General features: G+C 47.2%; 1 protein-coding gene across 1 annotated transcript; it reads left to right on the top strand.

Moving 5' to 3' along the window:
• Positions 1-8,049: 8,049 nt before the first annotated feature.
• Positions 8,050-23,678, top strand: PRDM14 (PR/SET domain 14). Its single transcript, XM_004274942.2, has 7 exons — positions 8,050-8,772; positions 9,332-9,385; positions 9,478-9,635; positions 10,820-11,090; positions 15,703-15,905; positions 20,983-21,084; positions 23,451-23,678. Exons 1-7 carry the CDS (start codon positions 8,073-8,075, stop codon positions 23,676-23,678), a joined length of 1,716 nt encoding a protein of 571 aa, XP_004274990.1. The 5' UTR covers positions 8,050-8,072.
• Positions 23,679-25,008: the final 1,330 nt, after the last annotated feature.

The following is a 25,008-nucleotide window of genomic DNA, read 5'->3' as shown; positions in this document are numbered from 1 at the left end:
TCCCAATACTACTCTTTCCCCCAGTTCCACCCAAGGCCATCTGTTTTACAGTTGTGCATCTACATTCTGCCTTCTTTAGAGCCTGTTCTCTTAAATTCAAACAATCAATACCTATTCACCTGTCCCTGGGAGAACCCACAGTATACATGGCCCATCATGCCTCAGAGATTCACTGTGGTTTCTTACTTTTCACAAGTTCTTAATCAGGACCTCAAAGTTTCTCTTGATAATGAGCTTCTGCTAACCTAAAGATTAGAAAAGCACTAAAATGAATTCTACCTACCTTCTGACTTTAAGCACAAAAAGATACTGTCCCAAAAAATTACACTTTTCAGCAACAGGCTCATTATCCTAGAGCATGATTTCTCTCAGGCAAGCTCTTCCCTCTGATTGGCTGACTACAGGCCACCCAGAACTCCCCCAGACCCACTATGGAAAAAGAGCGTTCTCAACTTCTCTGAAATTACTTCATCTTTAGGACCTTTAGGTGACAAGGCCCCTTTCCCGGCAACACACATCATGAACACAAATTTTGCAGACCAGCTAGCTCTTCAACAACCCTCTATCCTTGGTCAGTCGAACTGACCAAAAGTTTTAGAATCTTCTTTGAACCTAACGGTCCCCCAAGCTGTACAACCTTTGTTTATTTAATGAAATGCACAAGGGCTTCCCTGGTGGCACAGTGGTTAAGAATCGGCCTGCCAATGCAGGGAACAGGGGTTTGAGCCCTGGTCCGGGAAGATCCCACATGCCGCGGAGCAACTAAGCCCGTGCGCCACAGCTACTGAGCCTGCGCTCTAGAGCCCGCGAGCCACAACTACTGAGCCCACGTGCCACAACTACTGAAGCCCGCGCGCCTAGAGCCCGTGCTCCACAACAGAAGAAGCCACCGCGGTGAGAAGCCCGCGCATTGCAGTGAAGAGTAGCCCCCGCTCGCCGCAACTAGAGAAAGCCCACGTGCAGCAATGAAGACCCAACGCAGCCGTAAAAAAATAAATAAATAAAAATAAATTTAAAAAAAAAAGAAAGAAAGAAACGCACAACATTCCTGGCTAAGCCAGCTTACATCGCATGAAATATCATTACTTTCTCCTACACATATTTCTCTTCTTTGAACCCTGCTATGCTCCTCCCGTCCCCAAAGAAGGCAAAACGTATTTTCCCTGGCATTCGTGCAAGAATCATCCACGCCCCATGAAGACTTACCAGAAATGCCTTTGGACAGTCCACCGTGACTCCTGATGGATCAGATCTACAGACAGAAACAGGAAATGATCAGGCTGACTGTGTCACAGCAGATCTCAAATCACTCTTAGAATGATTCCTTACAGCCCAGGTGCCAGAACTGATTTCCCTTCCTAGAGCCTGCTAACCAGAGAGAGAAAAGAGAGTTAGTATACACAGGCAGTAAATATGCCTTGAGGTCATCTACGATGTCTGGATGCTTTAGAAACAGTGAGGCTAATTTCAGTGAGGATCCCCATCAAGGTCAAGAACTCTGAAATACCCTAATGTTACCAAAGAAATAAGTAACGTCCAGGGTGATCCAGTGGCCAAGACAAATGCTCTATCCGATCATTTACCCCAAGCAGGGGCCCCTTAGAAGAGTGCTGGCCAATCAAGATAACCCAAAACCCCATGACCATGGAGGGATTCAAAGAAACCATTATAGAATGCTAAAAGTATACTCCAATATCAAAGAAGTACCGAGAGAGATCTAGACATAAATTATGTAAAGATACTCCCTGAAGTTCTGGAAGCACCAGAGCCTTTCACAGAGAGAATCTCGCTGAGGTACCAGGTGAGAACCCCACCACTGCAAGGATACACTGCTGCCATTTTGATGCTGTTGCCGAAGGTGTCTTACCTGTCGGCGACGTACTCCTGGCAAAAGCAAACCATTAAAGGTGGGGTGTGGACAGGAGCCAAAACCTCAAGGTCCATTTGAAGTCTTCCAAATAGGCTTCAGATAATTACCCTCTACCCACTACCCCCTCACAGTGGGGTATGACTGCTGGCCAGATGTTTTTTTCAGGGTGCATCAAAACTTTTCGCTGTCACCCCAATATTCATAGCAGCACTATTTATAACAGCCAAGACATGGAAGCAACCTAAATGTCCATTGACAGATGAATGGATAAAGAAGATGTGTTAAAATATGTACAATGGAATATTACTCGGCCATAAAAAAGAATGAAATAATGCCATTTGCAGCAACATGGATGGATCTAGAGATTATCATACTAAGTGAAGTAAATCAGACAGAGAAAGACAAGTATCATATGCTGTCACTTATATGTGGAATATAAAAAAATGATATAAATGACCTTATTTACAAATCAGACACAGACAGACTTAGAAAACAAACTATGGTTACCAAAGGGGAAAGGTGGGAGTGGGGTGGATAAATTAGGAGGTTGTGATTAACATACACACTACTATATAGAAAATAGATAATCAACACGGACCTACTGTATAGCACAGGGAACTCTACTCAATACTCTGTAATAACCTATATGCGAATCTGAAAAATATATGATATTTGATAGAGAATCTGAAAAAGGATATATGTATACATGAATCACTTTGCTGTACAGCTGAAACTAACACAACATTGTAAACCGACTATACTCCAATATACTCCAATATAAAATAAAAATTAAATTTAAAAACTGTTTAAAAAAAACCCACAAACGTACAAACTCTTCAGCTGAGGATCAAATAAATTAACTTGCCCAAAAACAAACAAACAAAAAATACACAAAAAACCTTTTCACTGTCAAAGAGCTAAGGCTCTAACAGTACACTAAATAGTACATTCTGGGGGCTTCCCTGGTGGTCCAGTGGTTAGGACTCCGTGCTTCCATTGCAGGGGGTGTGGGTTCCACCCCTGGTTGGGGAACTAAGATCCCCACATGCCACGCAGTGTGGCAAAAAAAAAAAAAAAAAGAAAAGAAAGGTACATCCTGTATGATTATGACGGTTTAGAACAAGCAAAACTCATCTGTGGGGAAAGAAAACAGAACAGCTGCCTCTGGGGTTGGTGGATACAGGGTTCACCTGGGAAGGGGATTGGAGGACTTTCTGGAATGACACTCTCTATGTTTTGATAGGAGGTGGAGATACACTGATTTATGCAACTGTCAAAACTCATGGTGCATGAGATGTGTGCATGTCATCATATATAAATTTTACCTTAAAAAAAAACCATAAACAAATATTGCACTTTAGTTAGTGATATGCATGTTGAAATAATTTAGGGATGAAGTATACTGATGGCCGCAGTAGCTTCCTATTCCCTTCAAAGACTTCCTAGTACTCCTTCAATAAAGTCTTGCAGGTAATGATGTAAGGAAACTTCCATCTTCACAGGTGTTTTTGCAAGACCTGGCCTCTGCTGATTCTCCAGCTTTCCTAGCTGTCTTTTCCACAGGAAGCATCCTTCATTTCTGTGAATCAGACACACTCCTTCTAGGCCTCAGAGCCTTGGCACCAAGGGTTCCTCTAAACCTGGAACACCACTTGCTCTCATCACCTAGTTAATCTCTAGAGATCTTTCACACCTTCTGTCCTCTCAGCCTAGGTCAGGACATGCTCTTCTTCCCTTTCATTGCTTCTTTATGGTTTCTTCTTTGCTCCCATCACGTAGGTACACTTTCGTCAAATATTTACACAAATATTTATCTTCCTCATAAGACTGCTTTGGGGACCAGGGCTGGACAGAGCTGCTTCGCTCACAACTGTATTCCCAGTGACCAGCACATCAAGAGCAAGGTGTTCAGGAATTTTGTTGGGTAAATAACTAGAAAGGAAATTAGAAAAAGGTAACCACTTTTCACGTGAGAGGTGGCAGCTTTAAAGGGTTGGCAATATTCCATATGAGGTGATGCTGTGGAGACACAGGGCACTCGCACTCACTGTTGATGGAGGTATAAACCAGGAGCAGTTTGAAGTACCTATCAAAATGTTCAAGGTTGATACCGTTGATCCAGAGATTTCACACCTCGGTATTTATTCTGCACAGCACAAATAAGTAGTTGTATAACAATGTTCCCAGAAGTAGCTTGAAGTGTTGAAAAACTGACAACAACTTAAATACCTTTCTAAGAGGAGGCTGAAAAACTAAGGTATACTCATAAAATTAATTTCTGCACCATGCAGCCATTGCAGGGAATGAAGTTAATACGAATATACTGTTAGTAACAATAACTAGTGGATAGTGAGAAAAGTTGCATAAAAGTCTAAAGTAAAATCACATTTTGTTTTTTAAAAAATCACACATATATAAACACAGTTTAAAAGGCTGGTAGGGACTTACTTGCCTGGTGGTCCAGTGGTTAAGACTCCACGCTTCTAGTGCAGGGACCCCACGTTCGATCCCTGGTGAGGGAACTAGAGCCCACATGCCACAAGTAAAAAGATCCTGCATGTCGCAGACCCGGCGCAGCCAGAAAAAAAAAAAAAAAAAAAAGGTATTTTTCAAAAAAGTAATGGAACTAGGGAATAAGCTAAACTGTTAGCTTTACTTCTGGAGGGTTAGGGATGAGGGGTGGGCAGGGATTTCCACTCTTTATCGATTTCTCTAAAGTTTAAACAAGCAAGCCTATAATTTAAAATATATTTTTCAAAATATTTTAAACTCTAGGGCTTCCCTGGTGGCGCAGTGGTTGAGAGTCCGCCTGCCGATGCCGGGGACACGGGTTCGTGCCCCAGTCCGGGAAGATCCCACATGCCGCGGAGCGGCTGGGCCCGTGAGCCATGGCCGCTGAGCCTGCGCGTCCGGAGCCTGTGCTCCACAACGGGAGAGGCCACAGCAGTGAGAGGCCTGCGTACCGCAAAAAAAATAAAAATAAAAAAATTTTAAACTCTAGAATCTTTGCAGAACAAGGCTCGACGGTAAAGCTCACGCTGCCTGTTCAAAATTAAATCTACAACCAGTGAGCGACTTCACTAAAAGATGGCCTCCTGAGGACCTGACACCCACGGACCACCCAAGCGCCGGCGCATCAGTCTTTAAATCCTACGGGTGAGGTCTGGGAGGAAGGAAGGAAGATACAGTAAATGGAGGTGGGTCGTAGGGGTCCTGGGGTGGGTATGACTCCGGAAGGAAGACGGCAGCAGAATTTAGTCTGCTTTTCCAAGTACCTGATCCTCCGCAGAGGCTCTCGGGACAAGAGTCGTCGGATACTTTTCACCTATTAGCGAAGATTCTAAGAACTCAGGTAGAGGCAGAGAATCTAGAACAAGGGGTGAAGGAAACCCTGGGCTCCTTGTCACCCCCTCCCGGTGGGGAAAACCACGCGCCGCCCCTCCTCTCAGACCCTCATGGCGACTGGGAAACGGGTCTGCACGCGGGCGGCGCGGGCGGCCCCGACGGCGTCGGGCGGGCGCGTTGACTTGACCCCGCACGTGGGCGCGGCCGGCGGCAGGGAGAAGAAGGCGGGCGCCCCCACCCCGCGCCCTCGAAGAAACCGCGAGGCCCCGCGCCCGCCTTCCGTCCTCCCCGCGGCCGCGCGGGCACTAAAGGCTACAAGGTCAGGTCCCCGGGGCCCAGGGAGGAGGCGCCCGCCGCGCCGCGGCTGCACTGGAAAGCGGGGTGGGTCACGGAGGAGGTCCCGTTCCGCCGCAGACTTTAGGACCTTCGGCGGCGTCCCTCGGCCGTATGGATGCTGCCTCCTTTCCTTCCTTCCACGTTTGAAACGACCCAGCCAAGGCCAGGCCGGGCGTGAGGGTTTCCGTCTCTCCTTTCAACCCGCACGGCGGCGCCCAGACGCAGGGAGTGCTCGCCCCATTTTGCAAAGAGGAAGCGAGGAAACTGGCCAAGGTCACCCGGCAAGACCAAGGTTTCCCCCACCCTAGATGCTTCCCTGTGTGAATGTGAATGGGCCTAAGTGCTCCTTTCTTTCCCTCAATGGCCGGAGAGAATGAGAATGCGGTCTTGGAGCGCCAGGTATGGGCCTGAAAAGCCCCGCGCGTCCGAGGTGGAGAGCCTTCCCGGGGGAAAGGGACCTCGGTGGCGGCGCAAGGGCCGGTCCTCCGACAGCGACAGCTGCTTGAAAAGTAGAAGCCCCCGAGAGGTCTCAATACCCACCCGAAACCTTGGGAGCGGCACCGCCGCATCTAGGCGTCCCCACCTGGGACCTGAGGGGCGACGCCCGGCTTCCCACGAGGTGTCAGGGACAAACGTCTATCTGGTCCTCGGGGTTGGACGCGGCCTTCGCCAGGCTCGGCTCTTGGGAACTGGAAGCCGAGAGGCAGGAGCGCGACCCCGGCACGCGAGTCCCGGCCTCACGAGCGCGGAGGGGCCTGTCTGGGGACCCCAGCCACCCTTGCCCGGGCTTAACTGCTGCCCCACCGCCAGCCTGGAGCCTCAACTGTGCCGGACCCAGAAAGCGGGGGGCGCGCGCGCTCGCGGCCGGGGTTCCGGGCAGGGTTTGCAGAAGTGAGGAGCTCGGTGCACGACCCCCTGGGGAGCGGGGCGAGTCGCGTGTCGGCCAATGGCCGCGGTGGGCGGGGAGGAGACTAGCCTGGGGACGTGCGTGGGCCGCGCGTCGCTTCCCCACCCTCGCGCTCTCTCGGTCCCGCGGCCCCGCCCGCCCGTCGCCCACCGCCCCGCCCGCCCGTCGCCCACCGCCCCGCCCGCTCGTCGCCCGCCGCCCGCCCGCCGCCCTCTTAAAACCGGCTCAGCCCTGCGGGCCCGCCCGAAGCCTACCGGTCCCGAGCCCGCGCCGCCCGTCTGCGGCCCGGTGGCGAGCGCTCCGCCGCTGCGCTCTCGAAGGTGGGTGCAGAGCCCGGCGCGCCGCTGTGGCCCGGGGCTGTCGTTCGCCGCGGTGGTCGGGAAGCGCCGGCAGCGGTCTCTGGCGCAGTTCGTTTTGGGGGGTTGTTTTGCCCTCTTGGAGTTTTTACTCCTTAAGCGGCTTTCAACCCCAAGTCGCAGATCCTCGGGGTGAGGGAAGGCCAGGAGCGGAGCGCCTTTGGGGGCTCAGGAGGAGACGGGCAGATGCCTTCGTCGTGGCTAACCTTTTCTCCTGACCCCGTGTTCTTTAATTTCTGAGTCACGACCCTGCTTGCTTTTCTTATTGGGCTCATTGATCTTGCCCTCAGGACCCGCCGGCTCTGAAGGGGCTCCATCCCCCAGCCTTGGTGAACTTATGTCCATCAAAACGCCGTCCTTTTGGGGTACGGGCGGCGGCGGCGCAGGGGCGGGAGCCTGCTCTTTCCCACCTGGCCTGGGGCTCGTCCTCGCCCGCTCCCGAGAGGCGACCCCAGCTTCCCTAAGCCCCCAGGTGGGATGACGAGTTTCCCGAGGGACTTGCGGGAGGTAGCGGGACTCGGCCCACGTGGGGAACCCGCGCTGGCTGCGGCGCTGGGAGGGAAGCCGAAGGCGGCGGCCTACTCCTCCTGGCAGCCCGGACCGCCCGGGTCCTCGGGGTCAGACCCGGGCTTCGCAGCGGGGCAGCCTCCCCCGACCTGCCCCTGGGCTGGGGGAGCGCGTCTCCTATGCGACCCAACCCGGGCCCTGGTCTCTGCCCTCCCTGCTAGGGACCCAGGACTGCCTGAAGCTGCTGCCCGACCCCAAGCTCGGTCTTGCGCTCGGCTCCTGGCTCCGGGAGTGGGAAGGCCCTGCGGCTCCGACCACCCCCCCCCCCGGAAAAGAGGATGTCGGGGACCGGGGAGAGGGCGGAAGAGGGAGCTTGAAACGGATTTGGCAGGAGCGGGGTTGGGGACGGATGTAGAGAGTGAGTGTTGGAAACGAGACCTGCTAGGTTAAGGCGTGCTTGGAGAGGGAAGGCAAAGGCGACACGTACCTGGAATTTGGAGTCGGGCAGAATGCCGACAGATTTTCGTTTTAGTTTGTTTTGTCTTTTTGGGGGCGGGTTGTTTGTTGCCGTTTTTGTTTCGTTTGCGGGTAGGTCTTGAGGGATCGAAGTGGGAAGTTTATCCGATTCCCTCCGACCCGGGGCTGCCTCGGGCGGTGGAGGCTGAGCAGGCAGGAGCCGGGCGCAGCGCCCCGCGCCCCTCACTCGGCCGCGCTTGCTCTTCCGCAGACCCGCCGCGCCCTGTGGCCCGGGATGGCTCTGCGGCTGCCAAGTGAGGCCGGACCCCAGGACAAGGGGTGCTACCCGCCCGACAGGCTCCAGAGCAGCCCCCAAAGCCTGGCCGCCTACTACCCGCCTTTCCAGCCCTACAGCCACTACGGGAACACCCTAAGCGCCGCGGAGGAGGGTTTGCAAACTTTCCGGCAGCTGGAGGCCCTGTCCACGTCCCCGTCTCTGTCCCCCTTCGCCTTCCGGATGGCGCCTCCCTTGCTGAGCCCCGGCCTGGCCCTGCAGAGGGAGCCGCTCTACGACCTGCCCTGGTACAATAAGCTGCCGTCGTGGTACCCAATTCCCCACCGCCCCAGGGAAGTGCCGCACTTCCCGAACGGCAGTCGCGAGTTTACAGGCGCCTCCAGTGAAGACGCGGGCCCCGCTGGCGGCCGTAGCGACGGTGGCCAGTGCTGGGGACCTGAAATTTTCGTGCCGCCGCCCCCTGTGGATGCTTCGCTGTTCCCTGAGAGGCCGAAGCCCTCCCAGCTGTTACCGTGCTCCCCCAGAGAGCGCTCTGAGGATGGCCCCAAACTCGCGAACCAAGTCGGGAAGGCATCTCACCGTTACCACTTCACCCAGGAAGACCTGCAGTTAGTTCTCTACGGGGTCATCCCCAGCCCTCAGAACTCAGCCCGCCTGCACCACGCGATTTCGGGCCTCCTGGTCCCCACAGACAGCTCAGGTAAAGGCAGTCCCCATGATCCGGGACTTGGGGGTGCGGGTGGGAGGCGGGAAGACAGGTGAGGACGGGAGGGGGCAGGGGCGCTTCCAAGTGGGTCCGAGGCTGTGCGAGTCCTGCAGCGGAGCGTATGTGCTTCCATCAGAAGACGGAGCTGAGAATGGCAGGCTCACCTCCGAGACCCTATTTGCTTAACCGCATGACACCCAAGATTGTTTTAGTAAGAAGAGAAACGGTTCATGCGGGGCGGGCTGATCAGGCCGGCTCAGATTCTGCCGGGATGTGCAAGGTATCTGGGAGTCTCAAAATCAGCATTATCTCTGATCCTCAAGTTCCTTAAATTTGCAAACGGGGTTAATTACAACATAACCCACTAGAGTCGTTTTGAGTCTCATGTGAGAAATGGCGTATGTAAAAGGAGCAGGAAACCTAGAAAGGACAAGTAAACATCCAATTCGGGATAATGGTGAGCTCCAGGGAGTGGGGAGGACAGCGCCGTATGAAAGCATTTCATAATACATTTTTATCGAAAAAATAAAAATTTAACCCTGTCTTTTTCTAGGGTCTGGTTCTCTTCCTCGGACTCTGGATAACAACTCCCTTCAGCTACCAGAAGGTAGGCAGGGCTTCTCGGCTTGGATTTCTTTTCCAGCACAAACGCAGTCGGTTTCCTCACTGGCTTTCTTTCCTGCCCTGGGTCTCTCCTAGGTCTCTGCCTTGGGCACACGAAATTCGGTGAAGTGGCACATTTTGGTGTGTTCTGCAGTAGCCCTGTCGCCAAAGGAGTCAGGTTTGGGCCCTTTCAGGGTAAAGTGGTCAACACCAGCGAAGTCAGGACACACGGAGACAATTCCCTGATGTGGGAGGTAAATGTGTTTGTGGCGGGTTGGCGGAGGGAGGTGGGTGGGAGGAAACCTTGGCCTCTGCCCCTCTGGGAGACCCCTGGACTGGGAGGGGGGGCCCCCTCCGGGCAGTAATCTGCTGACTTGTGCTGCCTGTTTTGCAACATAAAGAGAAAGAAAGGCAAGCTGTTCAGTCCCTGAGGATAATACCTCTACATGGATTCTGTGTAATTTTGGGTGGCTTAAGGCATTTTCCTCTGAAGATGAGCCATGGAGTATACATTTAAAGAGTTAATACATTGGGTTATATGTATAGACAAAACCAAACACTTTAAATATTACAGAGTGATGCTAAGAATATGCCAGAAAGGACTAAGACCAGATTTAAAATATTCGACGTCGTTCATCTAAAGAGGATTTTTAGAAAACTGATGCTCTTAACTCTGTCTGAGGCAGGATGGTAGGACTGCAGTGCGTCAGAACGTGTCAGATTAGCGCCCCTCGCCGTGGATTTCTACATCAAGGAATATAGTTGAGGAAAGTAATCTGAAATCCAGACTTCACAGGGCTGTTTGTAATAACAAAACATTGAAGACTGTAGAATTGCCCACAGCGGAGAAAGAATTAAATTATGGCTCCATCAATACACATGAAAACTAAATTGAGATAAAATACTACACTAATTGGTTGTCTTGAAGTGGTGGAATTAAATGGAACATCCTGTTTCCCTTACCTCTGTTTATGAAACTAATATATGCTCACTCTAGAAATCTGGAAATCGAGGAAGTGATAAAAGTAAGAATCTTTTTAAAATGTCACACTACCTATAGAGGTCTCTTTAAGCTAATAAATCCATTTAGACTCAATCATATTGATAATAAATATATTCAGTAGGTCAAGTGTGAGTTTTGAATTATAATTTTTATTTTTTTATTTTTTTTTTGCGGTACGTGGGCCTCTCACTGCTGTGGCCTCTCCCGTTGCGGAGCGCAGGCTCAGCGGCCATGGCTCACGGGCCCAGCCACTCCGCAGCATGTGGGATCCTCCCAGACCGGGGCACGAACCCGCGTCCCCTGCATCAGCAGGCGGACTCTCAACCACTGCGCCACCAGGGAAGCCCTTGAATTATAAATTTTTAATAAGTAAATTTATTTTCTAGGTCAGACCAAAAAAATGTGCATTTCCAAACTTTGTTTGATTCCATTTAGATCTTTGAAGATGGTCATTTGAGCCACTTTATTGATGGAAAAGGAGGTGCAGGGAACTGGATGTCCTATGTCAACTGTGCTCGTTTCCCCATGGAGCAGAACCTGGTTGCAGTCCAGTGTCAAGGGCAGATCTTTTATGAAAGCTGCAAGGAGATCTACCAGAACCAAGAGCTCCTTGTGTGGTACGGAGATTGCTATGAGAAGTTTTTGGACATTCCCATGAGCCTGCAGGTCATAAAGCACGGGAAGCAGACGTCTGGGCCCTTGGAAGGTGAGTGCACACTTTCGCCTCACCCAGTGAGGCCGTCTTAGTGGAAGGACTGGGCTCTTTCTCCAACTCAGCACCTTCCTGCAGCCTTTCCACTTGCTTGTGGAACTTCTCCCTCCCAACACAACACTCAGAACACAAAACTGAGGGCGTCTCTCACCCGCTGGGCCTTACCCAGCTGGAGGAAGATGCCCTCATCTTTCCAAAGCTGCTGCAGCTACTCCTCTTCACCAGTATACCTTTTTTTCTACCCCTTCACCCGCTCCCAGAGAAAAAAGTAAAAGTGAAATAAATGGATGCAACCTCTGCCTTACCTGAGCCAGCTTCTGATTCATCTCTGCTGAGGCTCACACAACTCAGGAAGTCTAAGCTTTAGAGCACTGTTTTTCAAGTAGTGGGTTGCAGTATCTTAGCAGGGTGGGGGATTTGGTGGTAGAGACCAGTATTAAAGAAGAAAAAAAGAGAGAATAAGAATAAAATAGAACAGAAAATATTGATGTGAATCTCATTTAAGTTAAGGTTTTTGTTTCAAATGGATGTGTGCGAACTGGGTCTCAAGTATAAGATGTGTTTCTTATTGTGGGTCTCAGTCAACTTTGGGAAGCATGGAGCTAGACTCTCGCTCTCCAATTTTAATGCGGGTGTGAATATCTGGGGACCTTGGAAAGATGCAGATTCTCATTCAGGGCTGGGACCTGAGATTCTGCATTTCTATCACATTTTAGTAGAAGGCAGCTAGAGGACTACCAACCCACTCTCTGGGAACGAGCCTCTGGAATTTGCATTTTAAAAAAAGCTCTTTGAGGGCTTCCCTGGTGGCACAGTGGTTGAGAATCTGCCTGCCAATGCAGGGGACATGGGTTCGAGCCCTGGTCTGGGAAGATCCCACATGCCGCGGAGCAGCCTGCCCCGTGAGCCACAATTACTGAGCCTGCGTGTCTGGAGCCTGTGCTCCGCAACAAGAGAGGCCTCGATAGTGAGGGGCCCTTGCACCGCGATGAAGAGTGGCCCCCGCTCGCCACAACTAGAGAGAGCCCTTGCACAGAAACGAAGAGCCAACATAGCCATAAATAAATAAATAAAATTTTTTAAATTAAAAAAAAGAGCAAAATCCCTTTAAAAAAAAGAAAAAGCTCTTTGAGCGGTTGATTTTTACATCTGCAAAGGCCTGGGAACCACTGATCTTATAGGTGGGACCAGACAAATGCAAGTTACTGTAATATGTGTAATCAGATAGAAGACCATCTTACTATGTTAGAGCAAATGTCGTAAGTAGCAGGTAAAAGAGAATGTGAATTGCATTCATCACACTGCAGTGATGGTCTGCATGCAAGTCTCCCTGCTAGACTGAGACCCTTCAGGGCAGGAGACAATTCTAATAAATTTATTTATTTATTTATTTGGCTGTGTTGGGTCTTCATTTCTGTGCGAGGGCTTTCTCTAGTTGCGGCGAGCGGGGGCCACTCTCCATCACGGTGCGCGGGCCTCTCACTATCTATCGTGGCCTCTCCTGCTGCGGAGCACAGGCAGGCTCAGTAGTTGTGGCTCACGGGCCCAGCTGCTCCGCGTGGGATCTTCCCAGACCAGGGCTCGAACCCATGTCCCCTGCATCGGCAGGCAGATTCTCAACCACTGCGCCACCAGGGAAGCCCAGGAGACAATTCTAAACACTCTAATAGCACCTGCTGTGGATCCCCATGTGCATTGAAGGAAGGAGGAAGACTGGGCTAAACTGGGGAAAGCTGCTTAGGGATGTGGAGAAATAAAAGATGAGTTAGGCAGGGAGAGGCAAGGCAGTTCAGGCTTGGGGAATAGTGAAGCCAAGGGCAAGGATGTGTTCACCAGGGATTCGGAGGTGACTAACGAGCAGTCTTTCTAGAAGCCAAATAACGAGGGGCTGTTGAACTGTTTCGGTAACTGTCTTCTCACTACCCCAATAAATGGATGGACGGCGTGGGGTGCGCCTGAGGGTAAGATGGCAGGATTCTCTTGAGTCTGGACCTCACAGTTGCCCCATACTTGGCGCCAAGCCAAGACTTTTTGGTCACTTCCAGAAATGTTCCAAGTGCTTTTTTGAAATAAAAGTGAAAAGTGGATTTGAGAACGATACATGCTTGATAACGCAAAATAGAATCGTTATCCTTTTGAAAAATTATTCAGCACTCTGCATCAGAGTCGTTAAAATGTTCATAACCCTGGATATATCAGTAACGTATCAGTAATACTTTTCTGGAAATTTATCTTCAGGAAATAGTCCAAAAGGAAAAGCTTTGTCCACAAGGATTTTTAATACAGCGTCACCCCTGTTTGTGAAAAGTCACGAACAACCTAAATGCCCAATATTAGAATAATTAAGTAAATGATGATATATTAACATGGAATAATATACAGGCATCAGAGATCCCGATCATATAAGCAACAGGGCCTGCAGTTATCCGTGCTCCACTTCTGAACCAAATTATATCCGAGGCTTATTGGCACTGTTAACGATGATGTGTAAATATTTAGGATAACTTGTGGCAGAGAACTTGTAAACAACTCAATTGGTTGGGAAGGCTAATGGATAAATTCATTCGTTTTCTGTTAATAGGAATGTTTGGGGATAGGATGAAAAGGAAAGAAAAATCAAAATTCCTCTGTCCTCTCAAAAGAAAGGTCTTGTTTTCAAAGGCTTTTGGTGAGGCTTGATGGGAACCTTCCCCTTGAAGGTCTTGAGTGGGAGGGAAGGGCCTGGGCCCTATGTGGGCGGGTTATTTGAGTTTGCAAACCTGCCAAGTGTGTGTTTTGGGGGCTGAGGGTGTGGAATGTGTAGACAGCTCTCAGTCGTTACCAAACTCTGTCTGAACGGTGTGTCTGTAGTGGGGCAGAAAGCATAATTTTTGGTATCGAGAAACCCCTTGGCTGAAAAGACTGAGATGGGAGGCAGGAAGAAGGAAAAGAAACAGGACGAAATTAGGTTAAGATAAATTTCCAAGGACCTGAGCAGAAAACGGAGGCAGCCGAAGCCTAATTAGTCAGGGTGAGGGTGCTCTGTCATTTCTGCCTAAGTGGTGGTTCTTATGCAGATTTACTACCGAGCCCTCATTCTGAATTCTGGTGTGCCTTCATGCTTTGATTTGTAAAGATCGCTGACCCTGTCTTGTAGACCCCCTCTTCCTACCCCAGGAAGCAGGAAGGCCAGGTATTTCTAACCAATGAAAATTCTAGCTCCGAGCAAAAACCATCCCAGCAGGGAGATTCTGAGAGTATTAGCACCTCAATGAAAGCGATAGACAAGACTGGGCAATGGATCTTCCTGATGTTGGTGGTTGCCTTCCTGGTTATTTACTTAATAAAATGATTTATTTCCTCAGCCACCTGTTAAACATGCCTGGGACGCAGTTATCAACTAACAGAACCCCCGATGGATAGCTTCCCTGCTGTTCCGATGCTAACTAAAAAGATTTCCACCTTCACACTCTTGCATATACTCACTCCTGGCTGTTCTCTGCCTCCCTGGGGCCAGACAATGAGGTTTCAGGGATGCATTCACAGTCAAAACCACTTTATGCTCTGGAATCCAGAGTGTCCTCGGCAGGGATGCTTTTGTAGGTGGCCCTGGTCCTCTCCCCTTCCCCCAATACATAGACACCCCTGAGCCTGGCACCTCCTTTGCTAGAGTCGGCTGAACCCTCTCTAACCTCTCCCCCACCTCTCTTATAAAAATGGGTTTACCTTTCTCAGTCTGTCTCTCAGTGATGGTATCACTTGTTGATAAGAAGTCAGTAAGTGTTAAGGTTAAATTAATCATCACAATAACCCTATGTATTAGTTCCAGAATCTTCCTTAAAAGTTCAGAGAAGTAGACTATAAGCTAAAAGGGCACCTATGTCTTCGTAAATGGGGTCAAATGGAACAGAACTCGTGAAGCCTGGGGAGAAGCTATGGGTGTCCATCAGGGTCCTGGGTGAACGGCTTTGAACTTGTAGCTCTCAGGCCGATCTGAAAGGGACAAATACGGTAGGTATTTGGTATGTGAACCTTGTAAAGAATGCCAGTCAGGAACTGTAGGACTGACCTGCTCGTAAACAGCGCCAGAGGAAGGGCTTCTTCAACACATATATTTCGGGAACAAAAGGTAAGAGAACCTATAGATTAAGAGATTGGAGACACATAGCCTCTGTGGACAACACATAGGCTTTGAATCCTACATTGAATCAACTGACTGTAAAATAATAAAACATGTATGCATGTGTGTACGCACATAAATATATATGTTTCTATTAAGGAATAAGGGTTGACTGTTTAGGTATGACAATGGCATTATGGTTATGCATTTTAAAAAGTCGTTATCTATTAAAGATTATGGTTTGAGATGTTTATGAACCAAGTGAGAAAGTAGTGTTAAAAAGAATCCATTATGAAAAACAAATAATCCCTTATGGAGGGAAGTCACATAAGTGAGTTGGTCATTGTCAAAGCTTGGTGTTTGGGCACATGAGGGCTTATTCCATTATTTTGATTTTGGTATATGTTTTAAATTTTTTGTAATAAAAAATTGTAAAAAATCATCTTGAAGAAAATAAGAATGAAGGAAGGTAGCTGACCGAGCGACTTATCCCCCTGTGTTTGACAGAGTCTGCAGAAGGGTACAGGTGTGAAAGATGTGGAAAAGTATTTACCTACAAATATTACAGAGACAAGCATCTCAAGTACACCCCCTGTGTGGACAAGGGTGACAGGAAATTCCCCTGTTCTTTATGCAAACGGTCCTTTGAGAAGAGAGACCGGCTCCGGATCCACGTCCTTCACGTTCATGAGAAACATCGGCCTCACAAGGTAAGAGTCGGGGTGGCGAGTGACCCTGCCCTTCGCTCCAGCACTCTGCTTTCATGCTGCTTCCCCAAACCCCTGGGTGAACACCGAGGGCCTCCTGCGTGCATGTTGCTGGGACACGACACCAGGTGGGAAGATGGGACAGGGTGTCTGAAGGAGGTGACAGTGCTGTGGAAGAGCAGACATGAACTAATGCCATGACACCCGGGTGTGAGGATGGAGGTACATGGTAGACAGGGACAGAGGAAGGGTGTCCTTCTACCTGGACACGTGGGTTATGAAAGGCCTCGTAGACAGGTGGCCGTGAGAAGAATCTAGGACAGTGGAGTGTCTGGTTTATATCTTAGATGGGGTTGATTGGCTGGGGTGGGGGGCGTTCGAGATATTCCAGGTGGGAAAGACCCTGGCCTGTGGTTTTAGGTAGCTACACCTTCTTCCATGATGTGTGCAATGTTGTGTTAATTTCTGCTGTACAGCAAAGTGACTCAGTTATATACATTCTTTTTCATTTTCTTTTCCATTGTGGTTTATCACAGGATATTGAATATAGTTCCCCATACTGTAGAGTAGGACCTTGTTATTTATCCATCCTGTATATACTAGTTTGCATCTGCTCATCCCAAACTCCCAATCATTTCCTCCCCCTTGGCAACCACAAGTCTGTTCTCTGTGTCTGTGAGTCTGTTTCTATTTCCTAGATAGGTTCATTTGTGTCATATTTTAGATGCCATATACAAGTGATATCATATGGTATTTGTCTTTCTCTTTCTGACTTACTTCGCATAGTATGATAATCTCTAGGTTCAATGTGCAGGCATATTGATAGTTACAGGCGAGGATGAAACATGGGCACAGTCCAAAGGTTGGATGGCCTCTATGCCATGCCAAGGATTTTGTAAGGCAGAAAAGCAATGGTGGATTTAGGGAGTCGTTTTCCACCATTCTGGATACCTGGTGGCTCTGCCAGGCTTGGTGTAAGAAAGTGCTGACTACCACTGGTCTTAATTAGGAGAAAGAGGCTGAGGCTTGGGTACAGACAGCTTCGGGTTGGACTCCTGCCCTGTCAGGACTCCTCCAAGCCCCCAATTTTCTCCATTTAAAAACAGAGTAGTCATCATAAAACTGCTCTTGTCTCTCCCCTCCTGTTCACAGTGAAGCTTCTGGAAAAATCACAATCACTGGACTATATACTCCTGTAAAATCTGAGTATTTTTACAATTATCATGTATTATTTTTGTAAGAATATTTTTAAAAAATATTTTAATTTATTTTTATTTTTGGCTGTGTTGGGTCTTTGTTGCTGCACGTGGGTTTTTCTGTAGTCGTGGTGAGCAGGGGCTACTCTTCGTTGCGGTGCGCGGTCTTCTCACTGCGGTGGCTTCTCTTGTTGCAGAGCACAGTCTCTAGGCACTCGGGCTCCGCGGTCGTGGCTCGCGGGCTCCAGAGTGCAGGCTCAGTAGTTGTGGCGCACGGGCTTAGTTGCTCCACGGTATGCAACTAGAGAAAGCCCACGTGCAGTGACAAAGACTCAACACAGCCAAAAATAAATGATAAAGGAGTGGTGGGTCTTACAGTTGGTGAGATGGAGCATTTAAGATATTTGTTGGGACTGCTGCAGCCAGATCAAAAGATGTCTGCTTAAAAGCAGAAGCTGCAGGATTAGTGTTTGTTTGTTTGGTTTGGTTTTGTTTGGTTTTTTGACCAAAGTAGAATGCAGGAAAAGGTTATCTGAGTCAGGTCAAGAAATATACACTAGAATGTTACGTGGGTCATTTTAAACACTGAGGACAATGGTGGGTCTTGGACTGGGGTTCAAGGAGAGGAGCCGTAGGAAGTACTGCTGGCTTTGAAATCAGGGGACCATAGACCAGGAGGTCCAGAGATGACGGGAATGATGAGAAGAGGTGTAAGCTGGTAGTAGTAAAGTGAATGTCTTGGGCTTCCAAAGAGGAGAGGTCTGATGGTAGAGTGGAGGGATAGTAATTTTATTTTATTTTTTAAACTATTTATTAATTTATTTTGTCCACGAGGCATGCGGGATCTTAGTTCCCTGAGCAGGAATAGAGCCCGTGCCCCCTGCAGTGGAAGCTTGGAGTCTTAACCACTGGACCGCCAGAGAAGTCCAGGATAGTGATTTTAAAAGGCTATAGAAGGGGGTGCATCCTCTTACACTGAGTGTTCCTGAGAGTTCTTAGTACAATATTTCTCTTTGCAAACTCTCCCTGAATGGTGTGATCCTTTATCATGACCATAAGTACCATTTAAATGGTTTCAACTCTCTAGCCAGAATTCTGTCCTGAGCCTGAGGACAGAGTCCTGTCCCAGCTGCTCTTTCAACGTCTCAACCTGAGTTTCCCCGGCACTTCCCCTTCCTTCGTCATGTTCAGAAGACTGAGATTTTCTTCTTTTATCTTTACTGCTAAACATTTTTTATTCTCTTTTAGTTTTCTTTATTTCATATACTTTAATTTGAGTACTTAACTTTCAAGATGATAAAGTATATTTAATTTCTGCAGGAGCCCCAAATAAAACGTTTGATTTAATTTGAACAGAAAAAAAAAAAAAAAAGCTCAAGTGAAACAGACAGGCAGAACTTCAGATAAATGATTTTTTAACAAGATCAGCTGCTGAAAGAGAAAAAAATTACTGATTTAAAATATCAGAAGATGTTGGGTGTATAACCAACAGTGAAAAACCTTGTATTACCCTCCTTCCAGCGTTTAAAGCCTAAACAACCTCCTTTTCACATGATTTGTCAGGCAAAATTAATGAATAACAAAATAAAAATATCGGAGGAAGCCCTTGTAGTCCATCACAATGACTATAAAGAGCTCATACATAGATTCAGAATGTCAGTTCTCTCCAACTTTTTGAAACACCTGACCAATGGAGAGAGGGCTTTGTTTTTTTCAGAAGGTGTTGTTTCTTTTCTCCATGACTTGTTCAAATTGATGCCAGACTTTAACTTTCTTTGTATTTTGCCTTTGACTTCCTTGCAAGCTTTTGTTTTTGCTAGGATTTTTAATTGCAAGTGATAAGTTTAGTTTCTTACTTATATAACTTGTATAATATTTACATTCTTGAAATTATACTCATTTCTTTTTTAAATCAGATTCTGATTTGAATTTGTTCTGATTTGAACCAGTTGCTCCTTAGGCCTGTAAACTGTCATATTTGGGTATCTTTCATTACCTTCCTTAGTTCCACTGATTCTTCTATGCCACTCTTTCTCTTTCTTGATTTCTCTTTTTATATTACTGGGGCATGTCTTCAAGTAATCGTTTTTAACAGTGCACAGTGAAACATTTTCTGAGCCCTTCGAGGATATTTTACTCACATACGTCTTTGATAGTTTGGCTGGATATGGAATTTTAGATAGGAATAACTTTTCTGTAGAATTTTTAAAGAATCATTTCTTCTACCATTTGATGCCAATCTGGTTCTTGTTTCTTTGTAAATAACCAGTTTTCTGCTTTGTGAAAATTGTTCTTTAACTTTTGAGTTCTGAAATTTTAACAGAATGTTTTTTTCTTTCTTTCCTTTTTTTTTTTTTTCTTCCTGCTTTGTAATCAGTAGAAGACAAAGTATTCTTTCCACCTGAAGGCACAAGTCATAAGCTCAAAGGAATCTCTTGTTCTTTCCTTGGCTATTATCTGTCTTCGATTTTTGCTCTCTCCTGAGATTCCTTTTAGCCAAATGTTAGGTTGAATCTACTTCCCTGTACTTGGCTTTTAATTTTTCTTCATCTGCATTCTCTGAGAGTTCCCGAACCTTAATTTTTATGTCATGTATTCAGTCTTTAGCAGTCAGCTGAGTCTATTACATACAGCATTTCTATTCTATACTTTTCTGTTGTTTATTTTTAATTTCCAAGAACAGTTTCATGTTCTAATTGCTCCCCTTTTATAATTGATCTGTTCTTTTTGCAATATGAACTTCAACATCTGACTGTTTTTGCTTTAGTAACGACAATACATGCTCGTTATTAAAACGTCAAGTAGTAAAGAAAAATTTAAAAAGACTTAAAATCCACCCCAGAGGGCTTCCCTGGTGGTGCAGTGATTGAGGCTCCGCCTGCCGATGCGGGGGGCGTGGGTTTGTGCCCCGGTCCGGGAGGATCCCACATGCCGTGGAGCGGCTGGGCCCGTGAGCCACGGCCGCTGAGCCTGCGCGTCCGGAGCCTGTGCTCCGCAACGGGAGAGGCCGTGACAGTGAGAGGCCCGCGTACCGCAAAAAAAAAAAAAAATCCACCCCAGAATCTCACCATCTAAAAATACCCAGGCTCTCGTTTGTGCCCATAAGGACACCTGGGGAACAGGGTCCAGAAACACAATAGTTTCCTTTACTTGGTTCAGAATTCCTGAGAAGATTGGACAGAAGTCGTCAGGGTCAAGAACACAGAGAAATGACAGGAACTGTTCACAGCAAGTGACTGTACCACATGCTCTCACTGGCCCCCCAAAATATTACCCTTTTTTTGTAGGTGCATGTGTTGAGTCATCTGTCACCTGTATTGCCACTTTGGTCTACATATTCGTCCCTACCCCCACTAGATTGTTCCTCCTTGTCTCTAGCAAAGTGCTGAGAGGTTCTCCATAAATACTTGTTGAATTAATTGCTGGGGGCTTGCAATTTACTCACAGCCTTGTGAGGAAGGCAAGACAGGTATTTTTTGCCCATGAGGAAAATTGGGGAGACAAAGATTCCGAGTTTTAACTGATTTGTTCTGGTCACACAGCTACTTGTTGACGGAGCAGGACAAAGTCAGGCCTCTGTATACACTGCCGTTTCACATCTGAAGCAGCTCACTTAACCCGAAGACTTCAGACGAACTGCCTTAGCCACAGCATTAGCAGGCTCTGGACCAGAACCCATGCTGCCAGGTTCTTCCCTGTAGTCCCGGGATGCCTTTCTCCCGTCTCAACTAGACCCTCAGCCTGGGTCTGCTTGATCCTCTGCCTACAGATGTGCACAGAATAAGTACAATAGTTAGTTCTTCCCCCCCAGATAAATATAATGGTGAAATAAACTTGTTAAAGGGAAGACGTGGTTGCAACTATATTTTTCTTTTTCGTTTTAGTGTTCTACGTGTGGGAAATGTTTCTCTCAATCTTCCAGCCTAAACAAACACATGAGAGTCCACTCTGGAGACAGACCCTACCACTGTGTGTATTGTACAAAGGTAAATGGAACCTTCTTTTAAGGGATCTGCCTTGAGCCCTGATTGGGTGTCCATGGATAAGAACTTGTAGCATAAACCCTAGCTTATAAGAGTTCCTGGTAAATTAGTTCATTGTCAGCCCATCCCCAATTTCCACCCCCCAGATTATACTCCTGTTTGCTTACAATGATCAGATGCCACCTACTACTGCCAAATTGGCATCTAGGGCATTTGTCATGGAATAGACCCTAAGTTTACAGGAGCCTGATGGTAGCAGACATGATTATGCAGTCTTTCAAAGTACAGACTCTAGGCTTCCCTGGTGGCGCTGTGGTTGAGAGGCTGCCTGCCGATGCAGGGGACACGGGTTCGTGCCCCGGTCCGGGAAGATCCCACATGCCGCGGAGCGGCTGGGCCCGTGAGCCATGGCCGCTGAGGCTGCGCGTCCGGAGCCTGTGCTCCGTAACAGAGAGAGGCCCGCGTACCGCAAAAAAAAACAAAAACAAAAAAGTACAGACTCTTACATGCTGCTGATCTAAATTTCTAGAGCAGTTTTGCTGAAGTGGCATCTAATCTTCATTATACAGAATAATAAGTGATAAAAATGAAGAGATAAAGACGTGGTTAGGGGTGGCTGGGCTAGAAACAAAAGTCTGACCATGCCTTAAAAATATTATACTAAAACACCTCATGTTCTTTTTTGATGAGACACATCTGGGCTGTCCATTGTGTACAGTGTAGCAAAATGGGGCTAAGACATAAGTAGGCCATATGGAGCCAGCACAGACCTAAGGAGGGTGGCCCTGGGTTTCTATGGATGAGGAGTCTATCCTGAGGGGTGAATGCTCTCCCGCAGGATTTCCAGAGCAGGCTCAAAATATCCCACCGCCCCTCCTCTTTCTGGCATTCTAATTCTGATCCTCACCTTGGTCTTCTGGCTAACCTGGGAATGAGAGGTGCCCGAAGAGGGAACTCAGTGCACTTGGGGCATCAATGAGCTGTTTGGCGTTCTGACTTACTGTCACCTAAGCTGATGGAGACTGTCCTTGTCTGGGTGTCCTAGACACCTACACCTTGTGCTCCTTACTGAGCAGTGGGCCAACCCTATGCGTGCCCAGCCCCCCAAATCCAAGGTCACTGGTTAAAGCCGGTGTTTTGTATCTCTGTCGATGGACCCCCAATAAATGGAGTCATTACATCGCTAATAAATACTTGAAAGTGACAAAGGTCAGAGCAGAGTATTGAATTAGGGGAAAGGTTATAAATAAGGGAAAGAAAAGACAGGTAAAAACAAAGTACTTGGGACTCTGAAATGGTACTATTTGGCCATTTTTTTAAGAACTAAACTTGTAACCACCATACAACCCAGCAGTTTCTCTCCTGGGCACTTATCCCGGAGAAATGAAGGTCTATATGTTTATACGAAAACCTGTACACAAATGTTAATAGCAGCTTTATTCATAGAAGCCCCAAACTGGAAATAACCGGGATGCCTTTCAATGGGTAGGTGATTAAACAGACTGTGGTTCATCCACACCATGAAATACTCCTCAGCAATCAGAAAGGATGAGCTGTTGTACACAAAACAACCTCCGTGAATCTGCGGAGAATTATGCTGAGTGAAAACAGCCAATCCCAAAAGGTCACATACTGTATGCTTCCCTGTAAGTGACATTCTTGAAATAACAAAATTATAGAAATGGAGAACAAATTCGTGGTTGCCATGGCTTAAAAGTAGGAGTGGGAGGGAACTATGTGTGGCTGTCATAGGGCAACATGAGGGTCCTTGTGATGGAAACGTTCTGTATCTTGACTCTGTCAATGTCAGTATCCTGGTTGTGATACTGTCCTATAGACTTGTAAGATGCAACCATTGGGGACAACCGGGTAAAGGGTACACAGAGTCTCTGTTGTTTTTTATAACTGCACGTGAATCACGATTACCTCAAAAAGTTTAAGTTAAAAAAAAAAAGAAGAAAGAAACCAATAAGGTACCCATTTATGCAAAGACATTGGCCAGTATTAGCTACTACTTCTGTAATTCAGTTCATCTTGGAGTGTGATCCCAGGACCACCTGCTTAAATGCAGTTTCTTTATTACCCCAACGGGTGTATTCATCGGGTCAGTCTGCATTTTTGACTAGACCCCCAGGTGATCTTAACCATTGAAGAGCCACTGTTCTAACCAGTGACATGTCCATCGTGTCCTTTTTTATTAAGGCTACACCTGTTGACCGAGCGTGCCCTATAGCATTAAAGCCCAAGGTTCGCTGAATGGAGAACCAAGGGGTGACATAGGATCGGTAACGGTGAACTTAACCCCTTTCTCTCACTGGTTGTCCAGCTGATGGAAGTTTACTTTTTCTCCTGCTTTCTGTCCTCTGCAGAGGTTCACTGCCTCTAGTATACTCCGCACACATATCAGGCAGCACTCCGGGGAGAAGCCCTTTAAATGCAAGTACTGTGGTAAATCTTTTGCATCCCACGCTGCCCACGACAGCCATGTCCGACGCTCGCACAAGGAGGATGACGGCTGTTCCTGTAACATCTGTGGAAAAACCTTCCCAGGTCAAGAAGCCTTCTACTCCCACATGAAGTTTCATGAAAACTGCTAGCCCTCAGAGAGTATGAGGACAGTGCCTCTGTATTCTTGATATTTCTTGTTTATGGGTGTGTCTTACAAACAAATGATAGTTAGATTGAGATGAGGAACAGAATAATGGAACTGACCAAGTAGCAGAATTTACCAGATTTATTGACTGTGGTTTTAACAGCTTTCACAGAAATGTCTTTCACAATTTCTGACAAGAATGGAGTTTTGTTGAATTCACCTAGAAATAATGAAAGCTGGCTGTTAATAGGGCTTAAAGGTCTGGAAACTCAACATCAACCCTGAAAGGGACTATATTTCATTTCAGGGACTAGGAACAAAGTCTTTGATTTCACGATTTAAAAAAAGGAGGCTTTTTCTCTACTGTTTGCCTCGGGCCCGCAATTGTAATATGTCTGTGGCCATCCCCTGTTATGTTTCTTAACAGAATAAATTCTTTAAAGATCCATTCAAGCCAGAGCTTCATTAGTATTATAACTGAGTGTTCAGACGTGAATTAAGCTCCCATTTTATTTGGATTCATTTTAAAACCCTTAGTTTCTACCCCTCCCCCATCGCATGACAAACGCCTAATGTTAACAGTTTGTTTAGCACCAAACAGAATTTCTTGGAGGACACAGAAGTTACTTACTCACCCTACCATCTGTGACCTTTAACAATTGGCGAAGAAAAATTATTACCAAATGAAGAAAGGCTAAAAATTGCAATAGGCTAAGAAATAAGTAAATGTATTTATAGTGCTCTAGTTTTAAACCTGATGAAGAGACAAGTGGAATATTTTTTTGTAGGTCTTCTAATTAGCTGGTCCATACTAATTATATTAGAGTGAAAAGAAAAACGTGCCACATACATTGTCACAAGGCTGATGCAAGCTTGTGAAGAAGAATCTCTTCTAATGTGCAGGGAGACAGCAGACTCATCTCACGTGGGTCACAATGGCCAACATCTATATAGAGCATGAACCCTATGAGATAGTGCCACTGAGTTACCACTTTACTGAAGGAAAGAAAGAAGTGGTCCAGCATTTGCCTCTAAGGGTCAAAGCCAGGTCGTCCTGACTCCAAAGCCCAGCCTCTTAATGAATCAGTTATGCTCAACTTATGAATCCTGCTAAGGAAAGAGCATTATTCTGTTGACTGTGCCATTCTTCCCTACTTTGGGGCAAGCAACAACAAACTTTTAAATATTCACATGGAAAATCGGGGACCAGAATAAAACTGCGCCGTAGGCAAGCGTAGCTATGTAGCTACCAGGTCACATCCCTAGCCGTGGTTCTATTGACTGCCTAGGATTTTTCTTCACCCTTTATTCGTGGTCCATGTCTCTCCAAATGG

The sequence above is a fragment of the Orcinus orca genome, chromosome 17 (genome assembly GCF_937001465.1).
Source record: "Orcinus orca chromosome 17, mOrcOrc1.1, whole genome shotgun sequence".
NCBI lineage: Eukaryota > Metazoa > Chordata > Mammalia > Artiodactyla > Delphinidae > Orcinus > Orcinus orca.
This window is presented reverse-complemented; position numbering and strand designations above follow the sequence as displayed.